This window comes from Vicia villosa, linkage group LG4, assembly GCF_029867415.1.
Source record: "Vicia villosa cultivar HV-30 ecotype Madison, WI linkage group LG4, Vvil1.0, whole genome shotgun sequence".
Lineage (NCBI taxonomy): Eukaryota > Viridiplantae > Streptophyta > Magnoliopsida > Fabales > Fabaceae > Vicia > Vicia villosa.
The window spans coordinates 43046333-43072568 of NC_081183.1; the positions used below are offsets into that span (position 1 = coordinate 43046333).

Genomic DNA, 26236 nt, shown 5'->3' on the forward strand with positions numbered 1-26236 from the left:
CCAGGTTCATGGTTTTAGAAAAAAAGGATTTTTAGGCTCAAAATTTATTGGTGCCCACCCCCTTCGTGATGTTCTCCAACCTAAGTTCAGTTAACTTGACGCGAGCACTCATCCTTCATGAGGAGCTTGAGACGTACGATTGAGGAGTTGACGAGGTGTTTGGACATGGTAGTCACTTATCTTTTATTCTTGGTGTCTGATCACATGATCTTGAATTTATAGACACACGAATTTGCCCCTTTTGTTGAGGATCTTTTTTGTTTCCCTAACTTTTGCCTGGACAAATTCTTTTGCCTAGACAAATTCTTTTGAATTCTGAGTTTGAAGTCCAGCGGGATGCCCCAACTTTTGCCTTAGTCATTTGTTTTTAAGTTATTGACTTAGCGGGCTTTCTTTTCTCTTTCTTTTTTTTTAATTCGTTCTTTTTTTTTTGAGCAAGTCGTATGATCCTGAGACGTCTTTGATTTGTTGGAAAGATTGTGACTGCCTCATTTCTTGGTCGACGAGGGATAGTCGTTGTTGTATCGTCATATTCGACCTCTTATTGCGCGAGAGATGACCATTGCGGTCTCGACTTTTCCTCAACCTTTTGAAGGATAACCATTGTTGTATCCTTATATGCGTGCTCCTGATAAATTTTGAATGCTCAACCAGGTTAACTGAACACTACCCTACCCCTGGGTTAAATATGAGGGTTTTTCATATAGAAAAGAAACTCCTACTTCAAGGATCAAAGGGGTTGACAAGGGATTAACTTCCTTATATCTCCAGTGTTTGGGGATTTGAAACAATGCCTGTACATCATCAACAGGGGATTTACTCGAAAGCACACCATTTGAGATTATGAGTATTATGTGTCCGTCATTCTCCATTCGAAGTTATCATGCTTTGTCGTCAAGAGTTTGGCATCACAAGAAAATAAAAACATGTTAGAGCGAGAGCAAATGAATTTTTTTTCAATACAAACATATTCAATGCATTATTATTATAGTTCAAAACAAACAAGTATGACATATAAACAGTATTGAATCAAAACAAGATAGATTACGCATGAACATGCATGGTGATATAGAGATTTCAATGTTGAGGATATTTTCTCTGTATGGACTTATTATTTCAGAAGATCCGTTGAGTCGAAGGAAAACTTCAAATTTGGCTTGCAGGTGTGAATGTGATAACCTTCGTATCTACTAGGTCTTGAATCATCAACCGAATGGCTAAAAATCATCAACCAAATGGCCAAGTGCCCCATAGTGGAAAACAAATTGAGCGTTAGCGTCTGAACCTGCAGGACACTCTAGATTACTTATAGGAATAAGATTCCGACGAAGTCACACAAGAGATGTAGGTATCCAGCTTTAGGGATTTGAGGAAGAATATGAGAAACTCATTGTCTAGTTCACAACATTAGAAATGAATTTGGTTGCAGCTTTGTCTGAAGACCTTTGACTTTCATCTTCGAGTGTCTTATATAAGAATCAAGCTCACCATATCCAGTGGGTCATAGCCTTTGATTTAGGGTACGGTATCTTTGAGTTTGAAGGCATATGGCTAAAGGAAAATAAATCCTCTTGCCCCTTGATAGGAACGGTACCTTTGATTTTGAAGGCATCTGGAACTATGCACCCTAAATAATTGAGATCCTTGAAAAAGGTTAGTTAGGTGATGAGGACGAGTAGGTCCTACAAAGAGTTCAAGTTGTTAGCGTACACACAAATCCTGCAAGGAAACCAAACGGTTAGTGTATAAACAAATCCTGCGAGGGAACCAAACGGTTAGGGTATAAACAAATCATGCAAGGAAACCAGACGATTATATAACAATCAAGTCACACAAGTGTCCTTAAGTTTAAAGGCTTGCATGGAGTCCATAGGTAACTACCCTCCCCACTGAAGTTTAGTTGGTTCAACCTGTCCTAAAATAGTAACCGGGTTCTATGGTGCTCATCTCAACGATCGTTCTTGAAAGCATTATCTCAATCAGCGCTCGGGTGGCTGACCGAAAACATCTTGAAAGATTGATCTCAATGAGTGTAGCATCGAGTATCAACCAGCTTCGGTCAGGAATCCAAAGCCGGCCATCTCGCTACTTTCTAATAGGCCAAAGTCAAGTTCAACTAGGATTCTAAGGGCAAATTAGTGCTTAATGACACCACGCGGCAGCCAAATGTCTCCTCGATCACTTTCATTGGGTATGACAGTTGGCTTGCCTAATTTGGCTCTAAGAAAAAGGGGTAAGAAGGTTTCACCGGGAATTAATCCTCTTCAGGTGGATATGCCCTATTGTGGATCTAAGGGTTTCAAGATGTTTCACCAGGAATAATTCATCTTGTGGCAAGAATCTATGTTGTTCTAATCAGGAGAGGCTTCACCGGGAAGTAATCCTCAATCCCAAGTCATGGTCCTATAATGTATTTACATGTTTATCTGTCTTAATGTTTTTCTCTGACGGAGGTCTAAACAATATATAATCACAGTTTATATTTGACAAAAATATTGAAAGCATTAAATGAAAGCTATAAAAACACACAGTATGAAGAGGAGGCCCATGATGTATGTACAAAGCCTTATTGAACAGTTAAATGTTTTATTGAAAAAAACAGTTGAATGTTTTATTAAAAAAACAGTTGAATGTTTTATTGAAAAGAAAAGAAAAGGTGTCGGGCCTTATACTGTAATAGAGGCCCATTGATTATTTACAGTATGAACAAAAGGTGTTGGGTCTTATACTGTAATAGAGGTTCAAAAATCTAAGATGAGAAAGAAGAGTTGGGACTTATACTCAAGGAGAAGCCCAAAAGATTTGAATTGAAAACAAATGAGAAGTTATTTTGAAACTAGTTGAAAGATTTAATTGAAAATAGATGAGAATTTTGATTGAAAAACAGTTGAATTTGAATCGAAAATAGTTCAAGAATTTGAAAACAGAAGAATTTAAGTTTGGGGATTATACCTCAGAAGAGGGCCCCAAAGGTCTAAGAGCAGTTTCACCGGGAATAATGCTCCTCTTAGTACCAGAGGTTTGTTTTAAAAAAACAAATGAAAATAGAAGAGGAGAAGGCTTGGGAATTATACCTCAGAAGAGGGACCCAAATGATCTAAGAGAAGTTTCACCAGGAATAATGCCCCTCTTAGTACTAGAGATTTAAAACAGGTTAGAGAGTTTGTACAAAAAACAAGATTTTAAAACATACAAGTATGTACAAGAGCAAAAGGGGTTGGGTCTTACACTCTTTTAAAAATCAAGAGGCCCAATGAAATATTTGAAATTGAATTGTATGTATTTGAAAGTTAAAAATAAAAGGATTGGGTCTTATACTCTTTAAAAATCAAGAGGCCCAAAATGATTTGATTACTGCTTGTGAAAATAGTTGAAGGAAGATGATTGATTTATTTAAGAAGAAAGAAAAAAAAATGAGGTTGGGACTTACACTCTATTAGAGGCCCAATGAATCTTGAATGAAAAGATTGATCTTTGATTGAAGGATGTTGGGTTTTGTTGATTGAAAACCCTAATTGTCTCTGAAACTGAAGATCAAAGGCTATGGAAAAGGGCTCCCAGTAATGATTTGATGATTGCAAAAGCTACCTGGTACCTCAATGATGCTAAAGTGATCTTTATTTCACCTTGAATCACCCTGAATTTCTCAGCTCGACTCCACTTGCTCAAGCTTGAAGTGAAAATGGAAGATTATGATTTTGGTGTTACATATGTGTTGCAAGCATCTGGATGGCTTCCTTACACCTCAAGGAAGATGTTGATGTACTCCAATTGGCTTGACACCCTCTGAATTCTTCTACTCGACTCCACTTGCTTAAGCTCCAAGTTGAAACTGACTATGGTGATCCAGCTGCTACAGAGCTCCAAGGAGGACTTGAATCACTTCCACTCAATGCCCTTGAGATGTTAGAACACTCGCTTTCAATGAATAAGCCCTGGTTTGAAGAATTGACTTCTTCACTCGATGGACTTTTGAAAAATGAGGAAAAGAGAGAGATTTTGAAAAAAGCAAGAAATGAAGTTTCTTTGTGTGTTTTTGAATGAGAAAGAGCCTCTTATTTATAGGCAATTGGACTAATATAGTAAGAGAGTTAGGCAAACTTAGTGATGTCATTTGCAGAGAAACTTATGCATGAAGAAATGTGAAATATCTTTGAAATGCAATGATGAAATTTTGATTCCACTTGATCAAGCCTTAGCCCTTGATTCCACCAGATATTATAGGTCATTTCTAATGTGTAGGAGAATCCAATTAGCCTTGGAAAGATTCCTTTTGATGATTCACCAATTTTCCATAAATTCCATTTTGTAATCATTACATAATCACATGGTTTTGAAATTTGTGTAACTAGCCAAAAAATGATGTAATGATGCATTTGATTCCTCTCAATCTCTTCTGATATCTCATGAGTTTTGATGCACCAATTAGTAGAGGCACTTTCACAAAATTGGTAGAATGCAAATTTGGTCATGCCTTGAAATCCAACTTCAAATGCCTTATTTTGAACATGTGTAACTCCTTGCCCAAATTGAATTAATAAGTGATTTAGGAATCTTTGGAAAGCTTAGAGGATATAATTCAACTCACTTGTTAAGGTCTTGGAAGGATTCATCTTGGATCTTGGTGACAATTGGCCATAAAGTTGAGAAAAAAATCAGGGTTTCATGCTTAAGTGTTCTCTGGCAGGAACTTTGTGCCCCCATATCTCTCAAATGGTTGACTTTTTGTGAAAATTTTACATGTGACAAAGTTGTTCATTGGATCAAGATCTACAACTTTCATGTTAGGAGTTTTCTTCAATTTGTACTTGAATTTTGAAGTTACTTGCCCATGAAGTTATGAAAAAAGTTTATGGTTGACCTTAATAATCATATGTTGATGATTTTGATCCTTAGAAGTTCATGGTTGACCAAAATTCCAAAAATTCAAAGGTGATTTCCAGCAGTTGACTTTTCTAGATGAACTGTGTTATTGGAGATTTCAAATTAATCAAGCTCTCCTTTTCAAATTTATGATGTGAGTGGATTATATTGTTGAATTAAAGACCCTTGAATCATGTTTTGAGCCATGGAGCCATGTCCTGATCAAAAGTCAACTTTCTAGGTGAACTAGGTAAAAACCCATAAATGTGGATCAGATGAAATTGAGAGTTGTTGATATTGAATTGAAGTACATATTACCTTGGATATTTATGTAAGAAACATTTTAGGATGTTTGGGATCCTTGGATCATGCTTTGAAGCTTTTTGAGTCTTCCCAAATGAAAGCCCTGATTTCAGTCTCTGACAGGCTCAAAACCCTAATCTGGTGACCTTGATGGATCTGAGGCTTGATGTCTTGAGATTTCAGGTTATATGGAGATGAATGGAATATCTTTACCACTGTGATTGTGTTGAGGATCACTTGAATCATTGATTGATTCTTTGGCGGAATCTTCTGACTTGAAACCCTGATTTGAGTACTTGGTGAACAAGTGACTGCTCTGGGTATCTGCTCTGAGTTGATGGAGTAGTTGAGATGTGACATCTCAGGGGGGGTCAAAAATTATGGTATGACATATGGTGGATGATGTTTTCGGTGAGTTTTTTTTTAAAGCCTACAATATATAGAAACTTAATAACTTACTGACATATTAAAAGTTTGAATTGCTTGTGCCATTTTCATTTCTATCTTGTTGTTTCCATTGATCTTGCTTCACTAAAATATTTCCTTTGAATTGGTGAAATGAAATACATAACTCATAAGAAACACATTTAATTTCCTAAATTTATTTTGATTTGGTGTGTACTTGCGATAATTTGTGACAATTACTCTTTACCTTTTAGTGATGTGCTTAGTTGGAGTCAATTTTCTATGGAAATTGAAGTTGGTAGAATATCATAAATTAAGAGTATTTTACAAAATGTTACAGAAGATAAGTATAGAGTGTTTTATTCAAATGTGAGATGTGTGAGAAAACATTTTGAGATAAATGATTTGATACATATGATACTTCACTCTGTTTGGTTCAAAAGATTAAATTTTGAGTTAGTTATTTAGCCATAAAAGATTGTACATCAACTAAGTTATATTTTCATCATAAGACTGCAATACATTGATATACATACACTTGATTGAACATTATATTGGTATTTATATAAATATATATTTAGGTTTCGGTTTTTAGATTATTGTACAATACATAATCAATATTTTTTCTATGATACAGGAAAACAAGAAGCAGTTATTTTGCCTAGCTAGTTAGCAAAGTGATTATATATCTGGATTCGGAAGTGCTTTGTTTCGCGAAGTGGTTACTACTTGATGTTGTTTTGTTGTCATTTCTTGTTTTTTATTTAGTTTAGAGAATATGCCTAACTAAGTGATTGTACTTTTTATTTGGAATTTAGTTTGATGTACTCTTAGTTGGACCAATTAATAACTTGTGGCAAAAGTTTTAGCTTATTTTCATTGAGATCAATGTTGAATATGGTTTGCTAATTTGTTTGTTATCATTTACCACTATTATGTAGTGTAGATTGATCTATATAGTTGGTTAATATTTTTTTAATGAATTTTTATGTCATAAAATTCAAATTCCATATAAATATATATATACCAAAAGAATGATTTTGTGTATAAAAAAACAGTACTACAATAGCGTTTTGTAGAGAGAATTCTATTAATGAAACATACTATAATAGCAGTTTTATTGAAAAGCTCTATCAAACACGTGCCTTATAATAGCACTTTGTTTGGAAGTGCTACCAAAATCAAAGCAAAATGCGTATTATAAAACCCAAAATGTCTACTTCTGTAGTGCTTTTCAAAAAATGCAATACTAGAACTATAAAAGCACTTTTGGAAAAATGCTATTAATTACTAGTACTATAATAGCGCTTTTAAAGTGCTATCAAACAAAAATATTTACAATAGCACCGTGGTTAATAGCGCTATCAAAAACAAAAACAAAAAAACGCTATTAAATAGCTTTTTTGTAGTAATGGTATTAAGGTATCATGTTGTACTATGAAATTATGGATTATTTATAGTTTACTTGTCTCATTACACTACCCAAAAGTATAATGTCAGGTTTTTTAATGTTGGGTTTTTCTGAAACCGCTTATCTAAATTTTTCCCCATCCAATACATGTTATTTCATTGACTCATGTTTCGTCTGGTGTTTTGAATTTATCTTCAAGACGTTCTTTGGTGAGGCCTCTTAACGATGAATCTCAAAGAAACAATTATGTTGTTCCCCTTGCAGTAACTATCGTTGCTTCTGGTGGGTTTCATTTTTTTGTTACTGGTTATACATTTCAACGACCCACTGTTTCAACAACAAGTACAACGTATTCTTCTTTAGATCTTTGGGAAATTTGACTATGTTTTTCTTTTTATTCTTATTTAGGATCTTTGGGAAAAACTCAAATCAATGAACAATCTTCTAAAAGTCATTTTGTATTCTGGATGTCGCATCATGCCTGAACTAATTCTGTTTGTATGGTGCCATGCCATTTGGCTTGCACTGTGCATTGATGCAAACATTCTTTGCAACCTAGGTATTATTGGTAGATAGAACATAGATTTTGTTGCAATGCGATTTTGCCTTTGGTTAACTCCTTTACTGCTAACTAAATACCTCGGACTCTCACAAAACTTACATTCCTCCAATTCCCCATCATTTGTACCAAACTCGTTGTCATAAAACAACATGCAACCTCTAATGCAACAATCAATCTTTTTTACTTCTAATCCCAACTTCGACACCAACCTCTTTGCATCATAATAACTTGTAGGCATGTTTTCTTTCACAGGAGTCGCGTCCAACATCAATCTCGCAAAGAATTCTAAACACTGATCAGGAACATTCCAATTTGATTTCGCAGCCAAAAGTCTCACACACATTGATAGCTTAGAGTCAGAAGACCCCTCAAACAATGGTATATTTATTTCTTTCAACAGCTGATAAAACCTTTGAGCTTTCTCATTCGGGAGCTCTTCCCCATCTAAGTCTTGTGGTTCATCATACGCCACATTCACCCCTAATGCGTCAGTGAACATCTCCTCGACGATATTAAATTGCTCCTGGCATTGCATATGTGATGAACTACTCCCTGGATCAACTCTATTTATATCAGGTTCTATATGTGTTTGACTGCTAGAAGCCTCTATATTCATCTCCTGCATTGTTTCCCCATTAGATGTCCAAACCCAGTAATTTGGCCTAAAACCCACTCTCTCCAAGTGACGTTTCACTTCACTAGGGTCACTAATAATATTTCTGCAACCACACTTTAAACACTGACACCTTACCCCTCCTTCCCTGCGACAACATTCTTGAGCAAACGCATACGAGAGAAACGCGGCAACTCCTTCCATTAAAAGTGGTTTAAGCCCACGTCGTCCAGGAAACATTCTATCATACATCCAACTACGATAGAATTGGTAATGTTCCATACTGCACATGTGAATCATGTTAATAAATATATTGTTTTTATATACTACTTTTTATTACATACAATAAACTATCAAATATATATATTAAATATAATATAAACTATCAAATATAATTTTAAGTTTAAAAGTACAAAATTAATTTTTTAAACTATCAAATATAATATATTGTTTTTATATACTATTTTTTATTACAAACAATAAACTATCAAATATATATATATATATATATATATATATATATATATATATATATATATATATATATATATATATATATATATATATATATATATATATATATATATATATATATATATATATATATATATATATATATATATATATATATATATATATAATATAAACTATCAAATATAATTTTTATTTTATTTTAATTTTTTAAATATATATTGTTTTTTAAACTATTATATGAATATATATTTCTAATGCTTTTTAAAAAAATTTAAACAAAAAACCACATAAATTTGTGAGGAGTTTTAATATACTATTTTTTTTTATATACTTTTTTTTAAACGTATTGTTTTTGTGGAGTACTTTTTTATATTATATACAAAATATACTTTTTACAACATATATATTATTTTTTATATTATGCAAAATGTTATACTACTTTTTTTATATACTCTTCTCTAAAACATATTATTTTTATATATATACTGTTTTTTTATTTAATTTTATATACTCTTTTTTATTTATTTTTATATACTGTTTTTTATATTATTTTTTATATACTTTTTTAAATAAACTGTTTTATATAAACTATAAATAAAATACTGTTTCTTGTTTTGATTTAAACTATAAATAAATATTCTGTATTAATTTTTAAAAACACATAGTTTATTTTTAATCATTGTTTTTTATATATTATTTTAAACTATTTAAAATATATAAGATAGTGTTTAAAACATATTATTTTTATATACTGTTTTTTATTTATTTTAATATACTGTTTTTTATATTATTTAATATATACTTTTTTAAATAAACCGATTTATATAAAGAAACATGTTTACAGTATATAAAGAAATATGTTTATAGTATAAAAAGATATCATTTTTATATACAGCTTTTTTTCTAAAATAAAAAGATATCATTGTTTTGATTTAAACTATAAATAAATATTCTGTATTAATTTTTAAAAACACATAGTTTATTTTTAATCATTGTTTTTTATATATTATTTTAAACTATTTAAAATATATAAGATAGTGTTTAAAACATATTATTTTTATATACTGTTTTTTATTTATTTTAATATACTGTTTTTTAAATTATTTAATATATACTTTTTTAACTAAACTAATTTATATAAAGAAATATGTTTACACTATATAAAGAAATATGTTTATAGTATAAAAAGATATCATTTTTATATACAGCTTTTTTTCTAAAATAAAAAGATATCATTTTTTGAAATTAATAAATAGACAATCTTAAAATCAACGTACACACTTTAATATCAACACAATAAATCTAACTTTAAAACATTAACTTTTATTTACAGCTTTTATTTAACTGTTAGTCAACACAATATATACACTTTAATATCAACACAATAAATCAACACAATAAATCAACACAATATACAGCTTTTATGTAACAGTTAATATCATATAAATATCTAATAATTAACAATTATTTCGAAATTAATTTTAAAAAAATAGTTTATATTATTATTATACAAAAGGAAAAACACCCAAAATCAAATATATAAACACTAAATATATATCTAATATATCTATACCTTTTAAATATACACACAAAATATATAAAAGGTTTATTAATGTGTACCTGGAATTGATGAACAAATTGTCGTGTTCTTGATGCTTTTAATCCCAAATTGCTCTCTTTAACTAAATCAGTTGATACATGAAACACAAGAAATAAAACCAAAATTTAGCTTACAAATTAACTCTAAAAATAAAATTATCATATACAAAATAATTAAGAAGAAGAAATAAATTTATACAAAATATTGCTCACCTGAGTGGAAGAAGATGAAATATAATTTTAAGGAAGGGAAGAAGAAGAGAGTATGAAGGGAGAAGAATTCTGAGAGAGTGTTAAGGGAATGGAAGGGAAGAACCAGCAGAAATAAATAATAATACATGAAGCGGTGAGTTGTTGCGCAGTAATTAATGTTGCCGATATTTTCGAGGGGGGACCCCTCGCTAATGAAACGGACAAATGTAGCTTGGGGCAGCCCCTCGCTAAAAAGTTGCATGGGAAAGACAAACTGACACGCGCAGTCTGCAAGAGCAGGAGTGGGTCAATTTGCGTGGGGTATCCCCTCGCTAAATTCCTACTAGTTTTTTGGGAGGAGTGACCCCTCGCTAATCTCTGCCTCAGATTTGACTTTTTAGCGCCAATTCCCTTTGCCAGAGGTTGCCCCTCGGAAAAAGCTTTTTTCAAATTTTAAATTTTCCCTCTTTCTAACTTGCGAGGGGTTACCCCAAGCTAATATTTTTTTTCTTTCTGCTTTTCTGAATTGCGCTTTGCGAGGGGCTTTGCCCCAAGCAACCTTAAATATTTGTGAAGTGTTTTACCCCTGACTAAATTCCCTGGCAAATTCAACTATTTCTTGTAGTGGTCTGCTTTTAGGGTAATCCACCTCTCAAAAGATGTGTTATTTAATAAGTATAGGTTTCCTTAATTGGATCTTTTTTCACTACAAGAAAATCACAATTTAGCTGCAATTATTTAGCGTCGGCCCCGACTCCGACGCTACTTGCATTGCACTAACGTTGCACGTAGCTGACGCTACTTAGAAAAACAACTTGTTTATATTTTTTTCCATAAACTCAATGGTAGCGTCGGTCTTGGCCGACACTACTTTGGTGCAAAATAATTTCATTTCCCCCCACAATTTTCATTTGCCTCCCTTTTATTTACTATTTTATATAATTATTTCATTTTCTAGTTAGCGACGGTCCAGGCCGACGCAACATTGGTGTGAAATAATTTCATTCCCCCCATCAGTTCCATTTGCCTCCCTTTTATTTATTATTTTATATAATTATTTAATTTTCAAGTTAGCGGCGGTCCAGGCCGACGCTAATATTGGTGCGAAATAATTTCATTTTCCCCCACCAGTTTCGTTTTGTTAAATAATTTTCTATTTAATTATTTTTAACTATAAATTAAAAAACCACTAAAAATTATATATATTAAAATTAAAATATAATTTATAAAATAAAATTTAAGAATTAACAAACTAAAGCTACTAAAGTTATCAAATTATAAATTACTAAAATTAATTATAAATAAAACTAAAACTACTAAAATTTTTAATTATAAATTAAAAATTATAACTAAAAATTAATTTATAAATTATTATTAAAAGTTTATAAAATAAAATTAATTTATAAAAACATTTATAAAATATAACTATAAATTATAACTAAAAGTAAATTTGTAATTTTGAATTAAAAGTTAATTTATAACTAAAAACTAAATTACTAACATTAATTTAAAGTTGAATTAAAATATAATTTATATATTATTTTTTTAATTAAAACTAAATAATGTAAAACAATGTGTTTCAGATTGCAAGTTCACCTAAACGCTTCATCGCTTCAGTTTCACCCAGTTTCTTCGTTTCTTCATCGTTTCAAAGCTTAAGAAAAACAAAAACCCTAAATGCATCTCAAAATCGCTTCAGATTCAACGCAGAGTTCATCCTCAAATGCAAGTTTCAGTTCATCGCTTTCAACGCTTTTGAAAAACAAAATCCCTAAACGCATCTTAAAATCGCTTCATATTCATCGCTTTCTCATCGTTTCAGTTCATCGCTTCTCAAAATTGCTTTCTCATCGCTTTCTCATCGTTTCAGATGTTTTAATCAGAATGGTATTGTAGTTGAATGTGACTGGAGCCGTAACGACGTGACTGGAGTTCAGTTTCTTCCAATCAGCTCACCAGACCCTTCTTTACCTTTCTCTTTTCTCAAGTAAGCTCTACATTTCTTCTCTCCCTTAATTCTTTGTTTCAATTAGTTCGGTTTTGATCTGTTGTTTCAATAATTTGTCTCAAGGTTTTGATTTCTTGTTTCAATTTATTGTTTTGTTTAGTTTCAAAGTAAAATCTTGTTCACAACTTTTGCTGCAACTCAACACTAGTATACAAAATGTTAACAACTTTTGCAAAATGATATGACAGACACCAGAAAACAATGCTATTAGTATATGATTTGTGTATGTTTTTTTAGTATTTATCATGTGTACTTGCTTCACTGACTGAAACTGAAAGGAAACAAAGATATTGATATGAAAAAAACCTGAGAGACAAGTTTGAATCACACTCATGATAGATATATTTGGATTGAATCACACTCATATTCATATACTATGAGTATTTATAAGGAAACATAGAAACTGAAGAAAACTGAAAGAGAGTAGATTCAATTTCTGTTTTGGAATAGTTTCAAGTGATAAAGTCTGTTACCATACTCAACCGAATGAGTATTTATAACTCTGTTACATAATCAGACATCAGTTTAATTAGCAATTGATCTATTACAGAGTACAAACATCAGGTTATTTGGTAATTAGGTGAGTTTGTTATGGTCGTAAATGAAAGTTTCCATTAGTGGTATCCACTTTAGCCGGACGAGATAAAACTTAACTACAGATATGTAACAGAGTAGTTATGAGTAGTATTGATTTTGGCTGTTGTGGGAGCATTTCTTCATATTTTCACACCTCTAAAACTTCATACTGTTTCTTTAATATTTTAAAGTACAAAGTTATTGTTTGTGTAGGATGCAACTTCCTATTTTTTCACACCTTTGTGCATTGTTTTTAGCAACTGATAATTTATAATTTTTTCTACATTGTGTTACTTTTTGAATTTTTCCATGATATTACTATCTTTTTTATTCATGTTTCACAACTGTGGTTGCACATAAATATTTCATGATTCTATGAATTTCAGTCTGCAATGTCGGTTCACGATATCAGTTTTGCATTTGATATTCCTACTGAAATTTTCGTAGCTAAGCTCGAGTTACACAAAGCACTATAAAAGTTATGTTACGAATACCAACCTTGTATGATCATCTAATAATGTTATTTTTACAGTATAGCAACTTAGAATCTTAGCAGAAGAAAATCTATCTGAAGCGATAGCTAAATATTTATATCAATTAAGGTTTATATTGATCATGATCGGGTGTGGTATGTATGTTTGTGTGTTCGTCTATTCAGCCTCGTATTAATTAGGAAATTCAAACATTATCACAAAATCTACCAAGCTTGTTTTAATTCCTTAATTAAATAAAATCAGACTTTCTTTTTCATTTACTATTCTAAACATTTGTGGTTGCAAGCACAAACCATCTATCTCATCATGTTTTGTTCCACTTAAACCAGAGCACTCTCTAGTTTACACAAGTTTAATAAAATGAACTCCTAACATCTCTTAGATGAGGTCATCCCTATCCTAACAAACAGAGGTATATTCTATACTAGTATATTCTATACCAGTATATTCTAATAAGTTGGAATTGAATTGTGCATGAAAAAATGACTTGAATGGTATGCGTATGACTTGTTCGAGGTATCAATTTTATCTGGACATGGCTTGATAATTTATGTTTGTTTGGGGCTGTTTTGGAAGCTCCATGCTTTGTATTTGTTAATGCTGAATTGATGCTGGCTCATGGGGCTGTTTTGATTTGATTACTATTTTTAACTTATTACAATTCTTGTTTTAGTATTTGGAACTCTTGTTTATGAACTTAGATTATGGGGCTGTTTTGAGTTGATTACTATTTTGAACTTATTACAATTATTGTTTTAGTATTTGGAACTCTTGTTTATGAACTTAGATTATGAAGATTGATGATAGATTTAACACAGTAAAAGACATAAATATCTTTCTATGCTACTCATGTGTTTTAACCTTGTTAAGCTAATCTAACATTTATTGCACCAATAATTTAAGAAGTATAAGAACAAGACCAACAAAAACCAATAATTTTATGATTCTATATTGTTGATTAGATACAATTGGTGTTTATATGATCGGAACTAATTGTGTATGATATGCCCCCACTTACTTAGCTATTTACCTTCTTATGCTCTCTCATTTCTTCTGTATTTTTGCAGCTTAGGTATCTTAGTGAAAGTTACTTTGGAAATCACTATTATTGGTGGTTGAATTTTTTTTAATTCTGTTTTACGGATTTTTTTATAACGAGTCACATGACTTTTTTAATTTTGTTGTATTATACAAATTGCAGTTTTTGAAAAGAATCCCTAAATTGGAGTTTCGATTTCTTCCGTCTGAACCGACAAGGACTTCATCATCGTCACGGTTAGATTTCTTATGTTTTAGTTTCGATTCTCTTTACTGCGGTTGATAGTCATCGTTTCTTTGCTACTGTACCATACAAACTTGTATAAGATATTTGACTATGTTTTAGTATGTAGTTTTTTAAATTGCTTTCATGTACAAATTGTGTTGGTTGCGTGTTGTATTCATTTCTGACGCAAAGAGGGTTCCTTGGATTTAATCTTTAGTACTTTGAGAAATAGATAAATCTCTTTGGAAAAGATAAACTTATGTTTGTTTTTAATGTAGAAAATGGATCGAAGTTGGATGTATGATAGAGTAAACTCCGATAGGTATGGTTTGAAAGATGAATTTGTTAGTGGAGTTGAAGATTTTGTCAATAAAGCCATGAATCGACCACAATTTTTAGACGAGGGGGGATAAGGTGTCCTTGTGTAAAATGCGTCTCCATTCTCTTGAAGACGCCTAATGTGGTCAAACATCACTTGTACAAATATGGTTTTTTTCCCAACTATTATACATGGATTGATCATGGAGAAGCGAATCAAAGTTTGGACATTGATGGTCATTCTAGTAGCGGCGGGAATACTAGTCGAGATAATACAGGTGATGAAGAACAATTTGATGCAATGAATGAAATGATCTCTGATGTTTTCAGGCCATCTGTTAATGCCCCAAATGTGAATGCTGATATGGAAAATGAAATAGTTAGTGAGGGTGAGGTACCAAATGAAAAAGCTCAACAATTTTATGATGAATTGATCTCTGCAAACCAACCGATTTATGAGGGAGCTTCTGAATCCAGACTATCTATTTCAGTTAAGCTATTGGGTGCCATGTCTAATTGGCATGTTCCTCAAAAGGCCATGGATTTTTTCTCCCAAATGCTAATCGATGTTTGTCCAACTAAAGGATGCTTACTTGAAAAATATTACCAAGTGAAGAAGTTGGTGTCTAAGTTAGGATTAGAGGTTGAGAAAATTGATTGTTGTGTGAATGGATGCTTATTATATTTTAAAGAAGATAGAACTTTAACTCAATGTAGAGTTTGTGGAGCTGCTAGGTATGTTCCACGAAAGTGTGGAATGGGAAAATACAAAGATGTGGCAGTGAAGAGAATGTTCTATTTTCCGATCATTCCTAGGTTACAACGACTTTTTGCTTCAAAGGAATCTACAGCTCAAATGAGATGGCATCGTGAGAACCCCAGCGATCCAAATATTTTACGTCACCCATCTGATGGAAAAGCATGGAAACACTTCGATGAAGTTTATCCCGATTATGCTAGTGACCCAAGAAATGTAAGATTGGGTTTATGTACGGATGGGTTTACCCCTTACATTCAAGCCTCTAGTACTCCATATTCATGCTGGCCGATAATAGTCACACCCTACATTCTCCCTCCCGAAATGTGCATGACCAAACCACACTTGTTCTTGACTTGTCTTGTACGTGGACCGTATAATCCGAAAGCTAAAATAGATGTCTACTTGCAACCTTTGATAGATGATTTGTAGCGCTTGTGGAGAGATGGCATTGTGACTTATGATATCTCTATGCAACAAAATTTTGTAATGAGAGCGCATTTAATGTGGACGATCAATGATTTTCCAGCATATGGTATGTTGTCTGGATGGGGGACACAAGGTAGATTAGCATGCCCTTATTGCATGGACAGTACAGATGCTTTCACCTTAAGATATGGTGGATAAAGTTGTTGGTTTGATTGTCATCGTAGGTTTTTACCAATGGATCATCCGTTTAGAAAAAGTAAAAAAAGATTTGCAAAAGACACGATTAAGAAAAAAAAAACCACCATATATGTTTACCGGCCATGATGTCTTGGAAGCAGTTCGTGATTTTCCAAAAGTTACAGACAGTGATTGGGCCTCCAAATTTCCAGGGTATGGCAAAAAACATAATTGGATCAAAAGAAGTATATTTTGGGATCTTCCATATTGGAAGGGCAACTTGTTAAGGCACAACCTTGATGTGATGCACATAGAGAAAAATGTATTTGATAATGTGTTTTACACTGTCATGAATGATCCTACAAAAACAAAGGACAATGAGAAAGCAAGATTGGATTTACCTCTTAATTGTTTACGCGGGGATTTAGAGATGGTTACTCTACCTAATGGAAAGATGGCTAAGCCAAAGGCAAATTTTCTTTGACATCTGAAGAGGCAAAGTTAGTATGTAGATGGATTAAGGAACTAAAAATGCCCGATGGTTATGCCTCGAATCTTTCTAGGTGTGCTGATGTCACCAAGGGTAGGATGAAGGGGATGAAAAGCCACGACTGTCATGTTTTCATGGAGTGTTTTCTTCCAATTGCTTTTCGTTCCTTGCCTCCCGAGATATGGAAGCCGCTAACTGAGTTAAGTCGTTTTTTCAAAGACTTGTGTTGTAATACGTTGAAGTTGGAAGACCTTGTTAGGTTGGAACAGAACATTACCATCATCATATGCAAGCTTGAAAGAATTTTTCCTCCAGGTTTCTTTGACTCAATGGAACATCTCCCGATTCACCTACCTAATGAAGCAATCCTTGGTGGTCCTGTGCAATATCGTTGGACGTATCCATTTGAAAGGTAAATGATGTTCAACTTTTGTAGATTATTTTAATTAAAAAAACATCTTTTAATCTTTTAATGTGTAGATTGATGGGAGACTTCAAGCGTTCGGTGAAAAATAAAGCTAGGGTCGAAGGTTCAATATGCACTGCCTACTTGCACCGTGAAACTACTCATTTTTCTCTCACTATTTCAAGACCTTTAGTTTGTTTCCAAGTACAAGTTTAAGGAATGATCCTCGACCAGATCATGAGAATTCCCAACCAACACTTTCAATTTTTAGCAAATGTGGCCATCCTAGTGGAAAATCTCGTGACTATTGGGTGATTGATAAGGAATGGAAGTCTGCTCACGTGCACGTCCTAATCAATTGTGACGAGGTTAAACCGTATCTCGAGTAAGTACATTTTTTTAATACAACTGTGTTGTTGTCAACCATTTTGGATATATATACTCATAAATTTAATGGCCTGTGTCAGAATATTCATGCAATATCATTCTATCAATGAGGATGATGCTTCTGGTCTTATACACGAGCAATTTCCTTCATGGCTAAAGGACTATGTTAGTATATTTCTCACCATTTATATTATGTGGTTGACAATAAACTATCTCTAAGGTTAGATGTATTTTTTAGGTGAATGATGAGAGGAATGGAACAACTAGTCCACACATGAAGGCATTAGCTCTTGGTCCAAATCCGAAGGCAACATCATGGAACATATACTTTGTTAATGGGTACAAGTTTCACACTCAAGAATGGAGTCATGGTAAAAAGACTACTAATTGTGGGGTATATGTTAAAGGTCTTACAAATGGAGGAGAAAACGATTTTTATGGCATCATCTAACGTATCCTTCAATTGGAATACATTGGCTTTAGCAACAAGATTGCTCTATTTTATTGTGATTGGTTTAATCCAACAAATAATAGTGGCACAAAAGTTATTACTGAGTACAATATTGTTGACATTAAGATGAATAAGCGATATCGTCAGTATGACCCGTTCATTCTTGCACAAGAAGCAAAACAGGTGTATTATGTCCCTTATCCAGAAACGTGTAGAAATATGCGTGGATGGTGTTCAGCAATCACCACAAAACCAAGGGGTTATGTCGAGATAGACAACACCGTGGATGAAATACCTTATCAATCCAAAGATATGTTACCAGTTGTGCCTATTACAGAAGTTGAACAAATACGTGGTTTAGCCGATGGGGGGTTAATTAACGACGAGGTTGAGATAACAATGACAACTGACCCAATGACTCAAGATTAAGAGAACCTTTTATCTTGTGTTTCTATATTTTTATTTTGTTGGTTAGTAGAGATTTGAAAGAACATTTTAATAGAGATAAGTAGTTCATAATCTTTTCATGTTTTAGTTTCTTTGTATTAAATTTTGTTTAATTGTAGGACTTGATGCCGCAATTCCATTTACTAAATTTTGTTTAATTGTAGGACTTGTTTAATTGTGGATCCTGCTGCCGCAATTTTATTTACTACATTTTATTTAATTGTAGGACTTGTTTAATTGTGGTTCCTATTGCTGTTTTAACTTATTAGAATTGCGAAAATGTTATGATATACTAATGATCTGATATACTAAGTGTATACTAATGATGTGATATGTGAAAATGTTATATATAAAATTTTATTATTGGCAGCTTTATAGTTAGCTTCTATTCAAATGACTGGCCAAAACGGAAAGAGAAAAGCACCATCGAGCACGACTAAGTAAGATGGATTAATCTTTTCACTAGTTGGTTTCTTTGCTATTTAATATTTTTTGGTGCATTTTTGCTAATGTTATTCATAATGTTACTTTTGTACAAAAGTTTTGTTGACAGGTTATGCCGTCAACGACAAATTCCACCTGGAAGTATTGCTATAAAGAATTTTCGCATGGTCCATATGAAACATGGTTCAAAGAACCCACCACCACCACCACCTACTCAGAGAAAACATCCACTACCGATTCAGTCAACTAAAACACCACCACCGATTCAGACAAATCCAACACCACCACCTTGGCAGCCTCCATCAAAGACCTTGAAAACCCCAACACCGTCTCCTTCCCACCCTACTTCAAAGACTCAGACAAACCCACCACCACCACCAATTTAGACAACCCCAACACCCTCTCCTTCCCATCCTACTTCAATGAATCAGACAAACCCAACACCACCACCTATTCAGACAAACCCAACACCGCCACCTGCTGATCAGCCTGAACCATCAATCCCGACTTCTGAGGAATTCAGATTCATTCCTACCCCGGGATATACTCATCGTGTTTTACAAATTCCTCCCCGTCACTCCACAGAAGAGGGCAGTCAAGAAGAGGGGGACCAAGCACTTTCTAATGAGGAACAAGAAGAACAAGTTGATGGGCAAAGACCGAAGATCTATATTGTGGAAGATACTGAGTAAGCACACTTTAAATAAATTACGTTTGTTGACCATTACATAAGTGTGTAGTTTGTGTTTATATTAATTGTTTCTAATATTTTGAAATTGTTAAGTTTCAGTCTAATCACCACATAAAAATTAATCAAACATCCTATGGTAGGAGTGATTAATTTGGGGCAACTTAACACCGATACTGTTCATATATCATGACACTGGAAGATGTATATATGGTAGAACTTAAGAAGTCATAATAAAGAAATTAATAATTATGCAAGGCAACTTGTACAAAGTTTCTATAACTTTGCAGTATGACATATTCTGAGTGACTGACTATTCTACATATGTTTGTATTTCACTTTTCACATGATAGAAGGGATGTTAATGTTGAATTTGATTTTCTGTGTCTAAATCAGACTACACTGGCCTCTATTTATAATAGCATATAGAATAAATACAATAAATATTCATTGATATTAGTTGCTAATTCTAATCCTAATAATAAATATTTGGATTTGATTCTAACAATTAGAATAAAAAAAAGAAAAGAGGGTGGTGGAGAACTATGTTCAGGGGCAGTTATCTGGAACTCATTCAGCATTGCTGACCACTGACATTTGCAAAGTAGTAGAAAAATGATCGTTGGCTAGTCTACAGCTTAGATCAAATTTCTAGTTTAAGCCTCTTCGGAACATAATAAGGAATCTTATCAAGTTAAACAGATATTAATCCTGAATTGTTTTTCAATAATTTACTTGTAGAAACATGTTATTGGGCATGGATTAATTGATATATCAATTCTGTTGCAATTAATTTTTGGATACTTGACAGTGGTTATAGTTTTTTAAACTTTTTTTCATGACAAGGAATTTAGTTGAAGACAACATGAATTATGTGACAACGGGTCATTTGCAATTCTGATTGCAACTTTATTTTCATAATCACTATATTGTTTGATATTTTCCTGCTTGCACATGTTTCACTGACCTTGAGGACTAATGTACTATCAAAGCTAGTTCAAATTTCCTGACAAGCTGTTGATTGTTAGATTATTGCTTTAAATCTGCTTTAGGATCATACAAGTGAATATTGATCATGAGTTTTAATCATGTTCAGTTCCTGATATGTTTGATTGGTTATTTTACTTTGTAGGTTAAGTCCAGGATATCTTGTTGCCGAAATGTGCAGAAAAGTTATAGAAAAGCTTTACCGGGGTACTTTTTTTAATTATAGTGAGCTTAAATGCGAGAAAAGAGAAAAAGAGAGAAATGAATGGTTCAACATGTTTAAAGTAAGACATGTAATTTCTTCCTTACTAGTTTGATTATAATGTATATTTGAGTTTAATTTATTATTTGTATATTTTGTCAGTCGCTTGTAAGCTGGGACCGTTGCGATGATGCTAAAATGGAATACTTGTTTCATAAAAGATGTGTTGCACGACTGCGCGATATATTGCAAAAGGCTAAAGAGAAAGCATGCAAGCCGCCTTGGATGGGTGTAGATACATGGAGGTTTCTTTTTGAGAAGTGGAAGACAAAAGAGTTCAAAGATGTCTCCAAACAAAATAAGACTAATCGATCATCAAGTAGAGGTGGGGCAGTCCATACGTCTGGCCGTAAAGCTCACCATGATGTTGCACTTGAATTGGTATGTATTATATTTGTAATTAAAATGCGTTAGTATAATTATATCCAATATACATGACTATATATATTGTCTTTAATTATAGGCTAAAAAACTCAAGCGACCCGCACATCCGGATGAGCTCTTCATTGCCACCCATAAAAAGAAGAATGGGGAGTGGGTTGACGAGCGTGCAGCGACAACACATGTAAGTTCATTAAGGCTTCAAAATTGTTCCTTGCTAGAGTGTTCAAACCAAGTAGTATATCTTTTAATAGATAGAGCCTTACCACCATGGTGTACGAATGTTTGCATGTCCAGCCTTGATATCATAGAAACCAGTTAGAATTTCTTTTGTTTTCAAGAACTTGAAAGATTTTAATGGACACTGGCTTGCAACTTCTAATGGTGCAGTGAGTTCAATCTATATATACTAAAAAAAAGCCAAAGATGTAAAACTATATGTTTTTAAATTAATGAAATCCATTTGAACTATGTATCATAAATTGAATCCAAGAAGCTGCTATCACATTGAATTGTTTTACAGTATCCTTATATTTTTTCCTCTCTAGAAGTTTTGTGTCTAAATATAAATCTACAATTAGAAAAATCCAAAATATTTTATACCTTGTTCTTTTGATCAACAGGGAGAATATTTCTGCCAAAGAAAGATCCTTGACCAATTTTTATATGTAATGCTAACTATTATTAATGTAGATTTGTCTTGTTCCTCATTACACATGAATCTCAAACTGGCTCTGAATGTGTACATTTCTGTTTTCTGCATTTCTGATTATGATGTATTCATTCTTTGACACATTAATCTTATGTTGTATAGGAAACATATGTGAGTAGTCTTACACAAGCCACACAAACTGGTAATGATGTGGATGGATCAACAAGAATACAAATGTGGAAAGACGTTGTCGGAGGTAAAACACGGGGTCGGTGTTATGGAGTTGCACAATTGGCGCACAACGTAAGAGATGGAGTGAGCTTTTTGACACAAGTGTCTGTTACAAACCCCAATAGAGAAGCAGATAGCGAAGCCATTGAGGCTGCCAGAGCTGAAGCTGCCGCTGCACGTGAAGAGGCTGCCAGAGCTGAAGCGGAAGCTGCACGAGCTAATGCGCGGACAGATGAATTGGCAAAGCAATTTGAAGATCTTAGGAAAATGTTTGAAATGTTTCAGTCTCGTCAGCCGGGTTCTTCTAGTGCTCCTTCGAGTGAACATGCTCATTATAACTACTCGGTACTTTTACTACTCCTTTGACTTCTTTTTAATAAGCTTGATCTGAATAAATTATGCACTAGTCATGTTTGCTGCATACATAGCCATATTGCTGCATTTACTTCTGTCATATCACATCTTATGCTTTCGTTGAGTTTCTTATACAAATTATATGTGAGCCTATGAGTCTGCACGATAATAGTAAACACTGAACATAGTGACTGAAAGAGAAAAAGTATATATACTACCTTTTGTAGTTGTTGGTCATTTTAATTACGCATAGTGAATGAAATTAACTAAAGTATATCCACCTTCACATTCTGAACCACATTCAAAGCAATTAATGTAACATTTTTAATTTATTGAGTTTTTATGAGTTGTCAATAGCAGACATAAATGGTCCTGTTGTTTTTATGAGTTTTTATGAATTTTTACTAATTAAATGTTGTAGGAGGATGAGGAGGATGAGGAAGATGATGTTGCTGATGATCATGATCAAAACGAGTAGGATGAGGAAGATGTTGCGGGAGGATGTGTTATGATTAACCTTATGTCTAGTTTGACTTATAAGTATACTTATTTTGGTACACATTGACATGTGTTAGGACTGTATTATTTTGGTAACCTTATGTATTAGGATTATGTTATTTTGTGGCATGTGTTAGGATTGTGTTATTTTGGTAACCTTATGTGTTAGATTATAAGTAATGTATCACTATGAAGATTTATTAGCATTGTATCGTATATTGCAATTTATTGTTTTTATTTCAAAACGGTTAAATTATATTTTTTTAATAGTATTGTATCATATTTAATAATTTATAGGTGTAATCAAAATTTATAAAATATAGGTGTCACCAAAAATTGGTCAGACCCAAAAGAGAAAAAAATAGCGTAATCAAAATTAATAATATATAGCTGTAATAAAAATTGGCCAGAACCAAAAAAAAATAGCGTCGGCTAAAACCGACGCTAATAATAAAAAAAAAATTTCCCATCTAGGAGACAGCCAATGGCAAGTGGACACGTTGCTTAGTGTAGCGACGCGCATAACCGACGCTAATGATGAAATACAGTATCAAAAAAGGGGACCTAATCATAAATGACCATGTGGCACACCGTAGCGTTGAATAAAACCGACGCTAATGGTGTAAACCGTAGACCTCTGGAGCATGTTTAGTGGCCCACTTAGCGTGGCTTAAAGCCGACACTAGAGGTAGCGTCGGCCCATCACTACCTTTGCTTCGGGGTTTAAAATGACAGCCCCGACACCGACGCTAAGCGTTTGTAGCTTCAGTTTTTAGTCAATTAGCGACGGCTTTTGGCCGACGCTAAAGTGTTGTTTTCTTGTAGTGTTTCTTCTACCAAACCTAAAATCAGTCCTAATGCCTCATCCTCCCTCTCTCTCTCTCTCTCTCTCTCCCCCCTTTACCTATGTTCTCTATTCCTTCTCCCTCTTCCACCTCTACATCTCCTAAACCTGGGGCTGAATCATCTTCCTCAGCTCCTATTTCTCCTAATGTTTCAAGTCCTATACCCTTGGCTTCTGTTTCAAGTCTTATTCCCTTGGCTTATAGCAGCCTATTTCCTTCTGCAGTTTCTTCATCCTCTGAGCACAACACTCAGGTTGCCACTAGTTCTCAAGAAATCTCCTTCAGTGGCACTGCTGACTCCAGCAATTCTACCAGTCAGTCTACCTCCTCTGAGGCTGTTGCTGTCATACCTAACAGGGTTGTTCCTGTAGATGCTATTCCTGTTAATCATCATTCCATGACCACTAGAGCCAAATCTGGTTTCAAACAGCCCAGACTTAAACCTAGGGTGTTGCTTACTGTTGCTGAACCAAAATCTGTCAAACAAGCTCTCACCAATCCTAAGTGGCTGGTTGCTACGCAAGCAGAATTTAATGCTCTCTTATCTAACAAGACTTGGACGCTTGTACCTCTCCCACCTCACAGACAGGATATTGGCAGCAAATGGGTGTTCAGGGTTAAGGAAAACCCTGATGGCTCAGTAAACAAGTACAAGGCCAGACTTGTTGCTAAAGGCTTCCACCAAAGAGAAGGTTTTGATTTCAATGAGACATTCTCTCCTGTGGTAAAGCCTATTACAATCAGAATCATTCTCTCTGTTGCTCTTTCCTATAACTGGTCTATTGAGCAACTTGTGTGAATAATGCCTTTCTCAATGGCTTGCTTGATGAAAAAGTCTACATTGTGCAGCCTCAAGGTTTTGAGCAGTATGATCCTTCCTTGGTATGCAAACTGAACAATACTATTTATGGCCTTAAACAGGCTCCCAAGCAATGGTTTGAGAGACTGCAAACAACCTTGGTGCAGCTCAATTTTCACCCAAGTAAATGTGATCCCTTTCTTTTCACTTACTTTGAAGGTGGCCATATAGTTTACATTCTGGTGTATGTTGATGATATTATCATCACTGGCAGTTCTGGCCCCCTATTGCAAACTATTATTACCAAGCTGAATGTTGCCTTCTCACTCAAACACTTAGGTGATTTGGATTATTTTCTTGGAATTCAAGTTACCAAGGTTGCACCTCAGGCTCTGCTTCTTACACAGTCCATGTATGTTAAAGACTTACTGCATAGAACCAATATGCTTGATTGCATGTAACACCCCAAATCTGCCCCACAAACAACAGGAATATCAGAGTACAAAATTTCAAGCAATTAGAACATAACGATTCGGAGCGTCACATTTTAAACAACAAACATCGCATACATATATCATGCTCAATTACTTAGATACATAACACACATGTAGGAGAACAATATCGAAATCATTAATCATTGTCAGCCAATCAAGTACTTGCATCGCAACGGAAAATCATATGTCAACAACAATACAACTCATAATATCATGGCCAAACACGGCACAATACATCTATCAAGTCTTAGCATAACATAAGGACAAAGTTCAACAAGGATAAACACAAAAAACAAGGTGTAAACAAGTATTCCAACGTTCCCCGAGTGCTACGTATCAGAGCATTGACACACACCGACTCGAGCTATAGGTACACGACTACTCCGCGTCATTACCTGCACGTTACCAACGGAGGGTAAAATTCAAACAGAAAGGGGTGAGATATCAATCATTATAAAGAAGCGTATGATAATATTCAGAGCGGAGAAATAATCATACATCGGTCACCACTTTTCAACATATATCACTTACTACTATTCACGTCATTCAACATCTTACCGACAACAATGATATCAATCTCAATTAAGGCATACATTGTCATTTATCACATATGCTCAAGGAACCAACCATCAAATCGACACAAGATAACACTCATGTTACGCAAATATTCAAATACGACTCATCATACGACTTTACTTATGCGACTCGAACAATGCAAATGCATGTGGTACCATTGGAGTAAACTCCCGTCTCAAACAATTGCCATTGGGCCGTCTCAAACATTTGCCATAAGGGCCGTCTCAAACAATTGCCACTAGGGCCGTCTCAAACAATGCAATGAATGTGACTCAATGATGCACATTCACAATCACACTTAACAACATAATCGACTCAAACAACATAATCTACGTATACGACATGATCAACTTAAACGACATAATCAATTCCGGATATCCAATGTCAACAAAATCCAAT

The 26236-nt window shown here is 33.7% G+C and overlaps 2 protein-coding genes across 6 annotated transcripts; one reads left to right on the forward strand and one right to left on the reverse strand.

Annotated features, from left to right (window-relative positions):
- Positions 1 to 7386: 7386 nt before the first annotated feature.
- On the reverse strand, positions 7387 to 8457 carry LOC131597123 (uncharacterized). The gene has a single exon (XM_058869836.1). The coding sequence runs from the start codon at positions 8455 to 8457 to the stop codon at positions 7387 to 7389; it is 1071 nt and encodes a 356-aa protein (XP_058725819.1).
- A 3550-nt stretch (positions 8458 to 12007) lies between these two features.
- On the forward strand, positions 12008 to 23310 carry LOC131594751 (uncharacterized). 5 transcript variants are annotated; one of them, XM_058866950.1, is made up of 10 exons: positions 12008 to 12409; positions 14702 to 17726; positions 17809 to 17893; positions 17967 to 19066; positions 19168 to 19758; positions 20891 to 21029; positions 21110 to 21388; positions 21471 to 21572; positions 22203 to 22616; positions 23047 to 23310. In XM_058866950.1, the coding sequence occupies exons 5-10, from the start codon at positions 19493 to 19495 to the stop codon at positions 23101 to 23103; spliced, it is 1257 nt and encodes a 418-aa protein (XP_058722933.1). In that variant the 5' UTR covers positions 12008 to 12409; positions 14702 to 17726; positions 17809 to 17893; positions 17967 to 19066; positions 19168 to 19492; the 3' UTR covers positions 23104 to 23310. The 5 variants fall into 5 exon arrangements, with proteins under 5 accessions (XP_058722933.1, XP_058722932.1, XP_058722934.1 ...); XM_058866949.1 differs by having other exon boundaries at positions 14702 to 17347; positions 17416 to 19066; XM_058866951.1 differs by having other exon boundaries at positions 14702 to 14775; positions 15043 to 19066.
- Positions 23311 to 26236: the final 2926 nt, after the last annotated feature.

Coding starts and splice junctions, on each gene's coding strand:
- LOC131594751 (XM_058866950.1), top strand. CDS start 19,493: ATGAATCAGACAAACCCAACACCACCACCTATTCAGACAAACCCAACA. Junction 21,389..21,470: donor ATGATGTTGCACTTGAATTG/GTATGTATTATA, acceptor CTTTAATTATAG/GCTAAAAAACTCAAGCGACC. Junction 21,573..22,202: donor AGCGTGCAGCGACAACACAT/GTAAGTTCATTA, acceptor TATGTTGTATAG/GAAACATATGTGAGTAGTCT.
- LOC131597123 (XM_058869836.1), bottom strand. CDS start 8,457: ATGATTCACATGTGCAGTATGGAACATTACCAATTCTATCGTAGTTGG.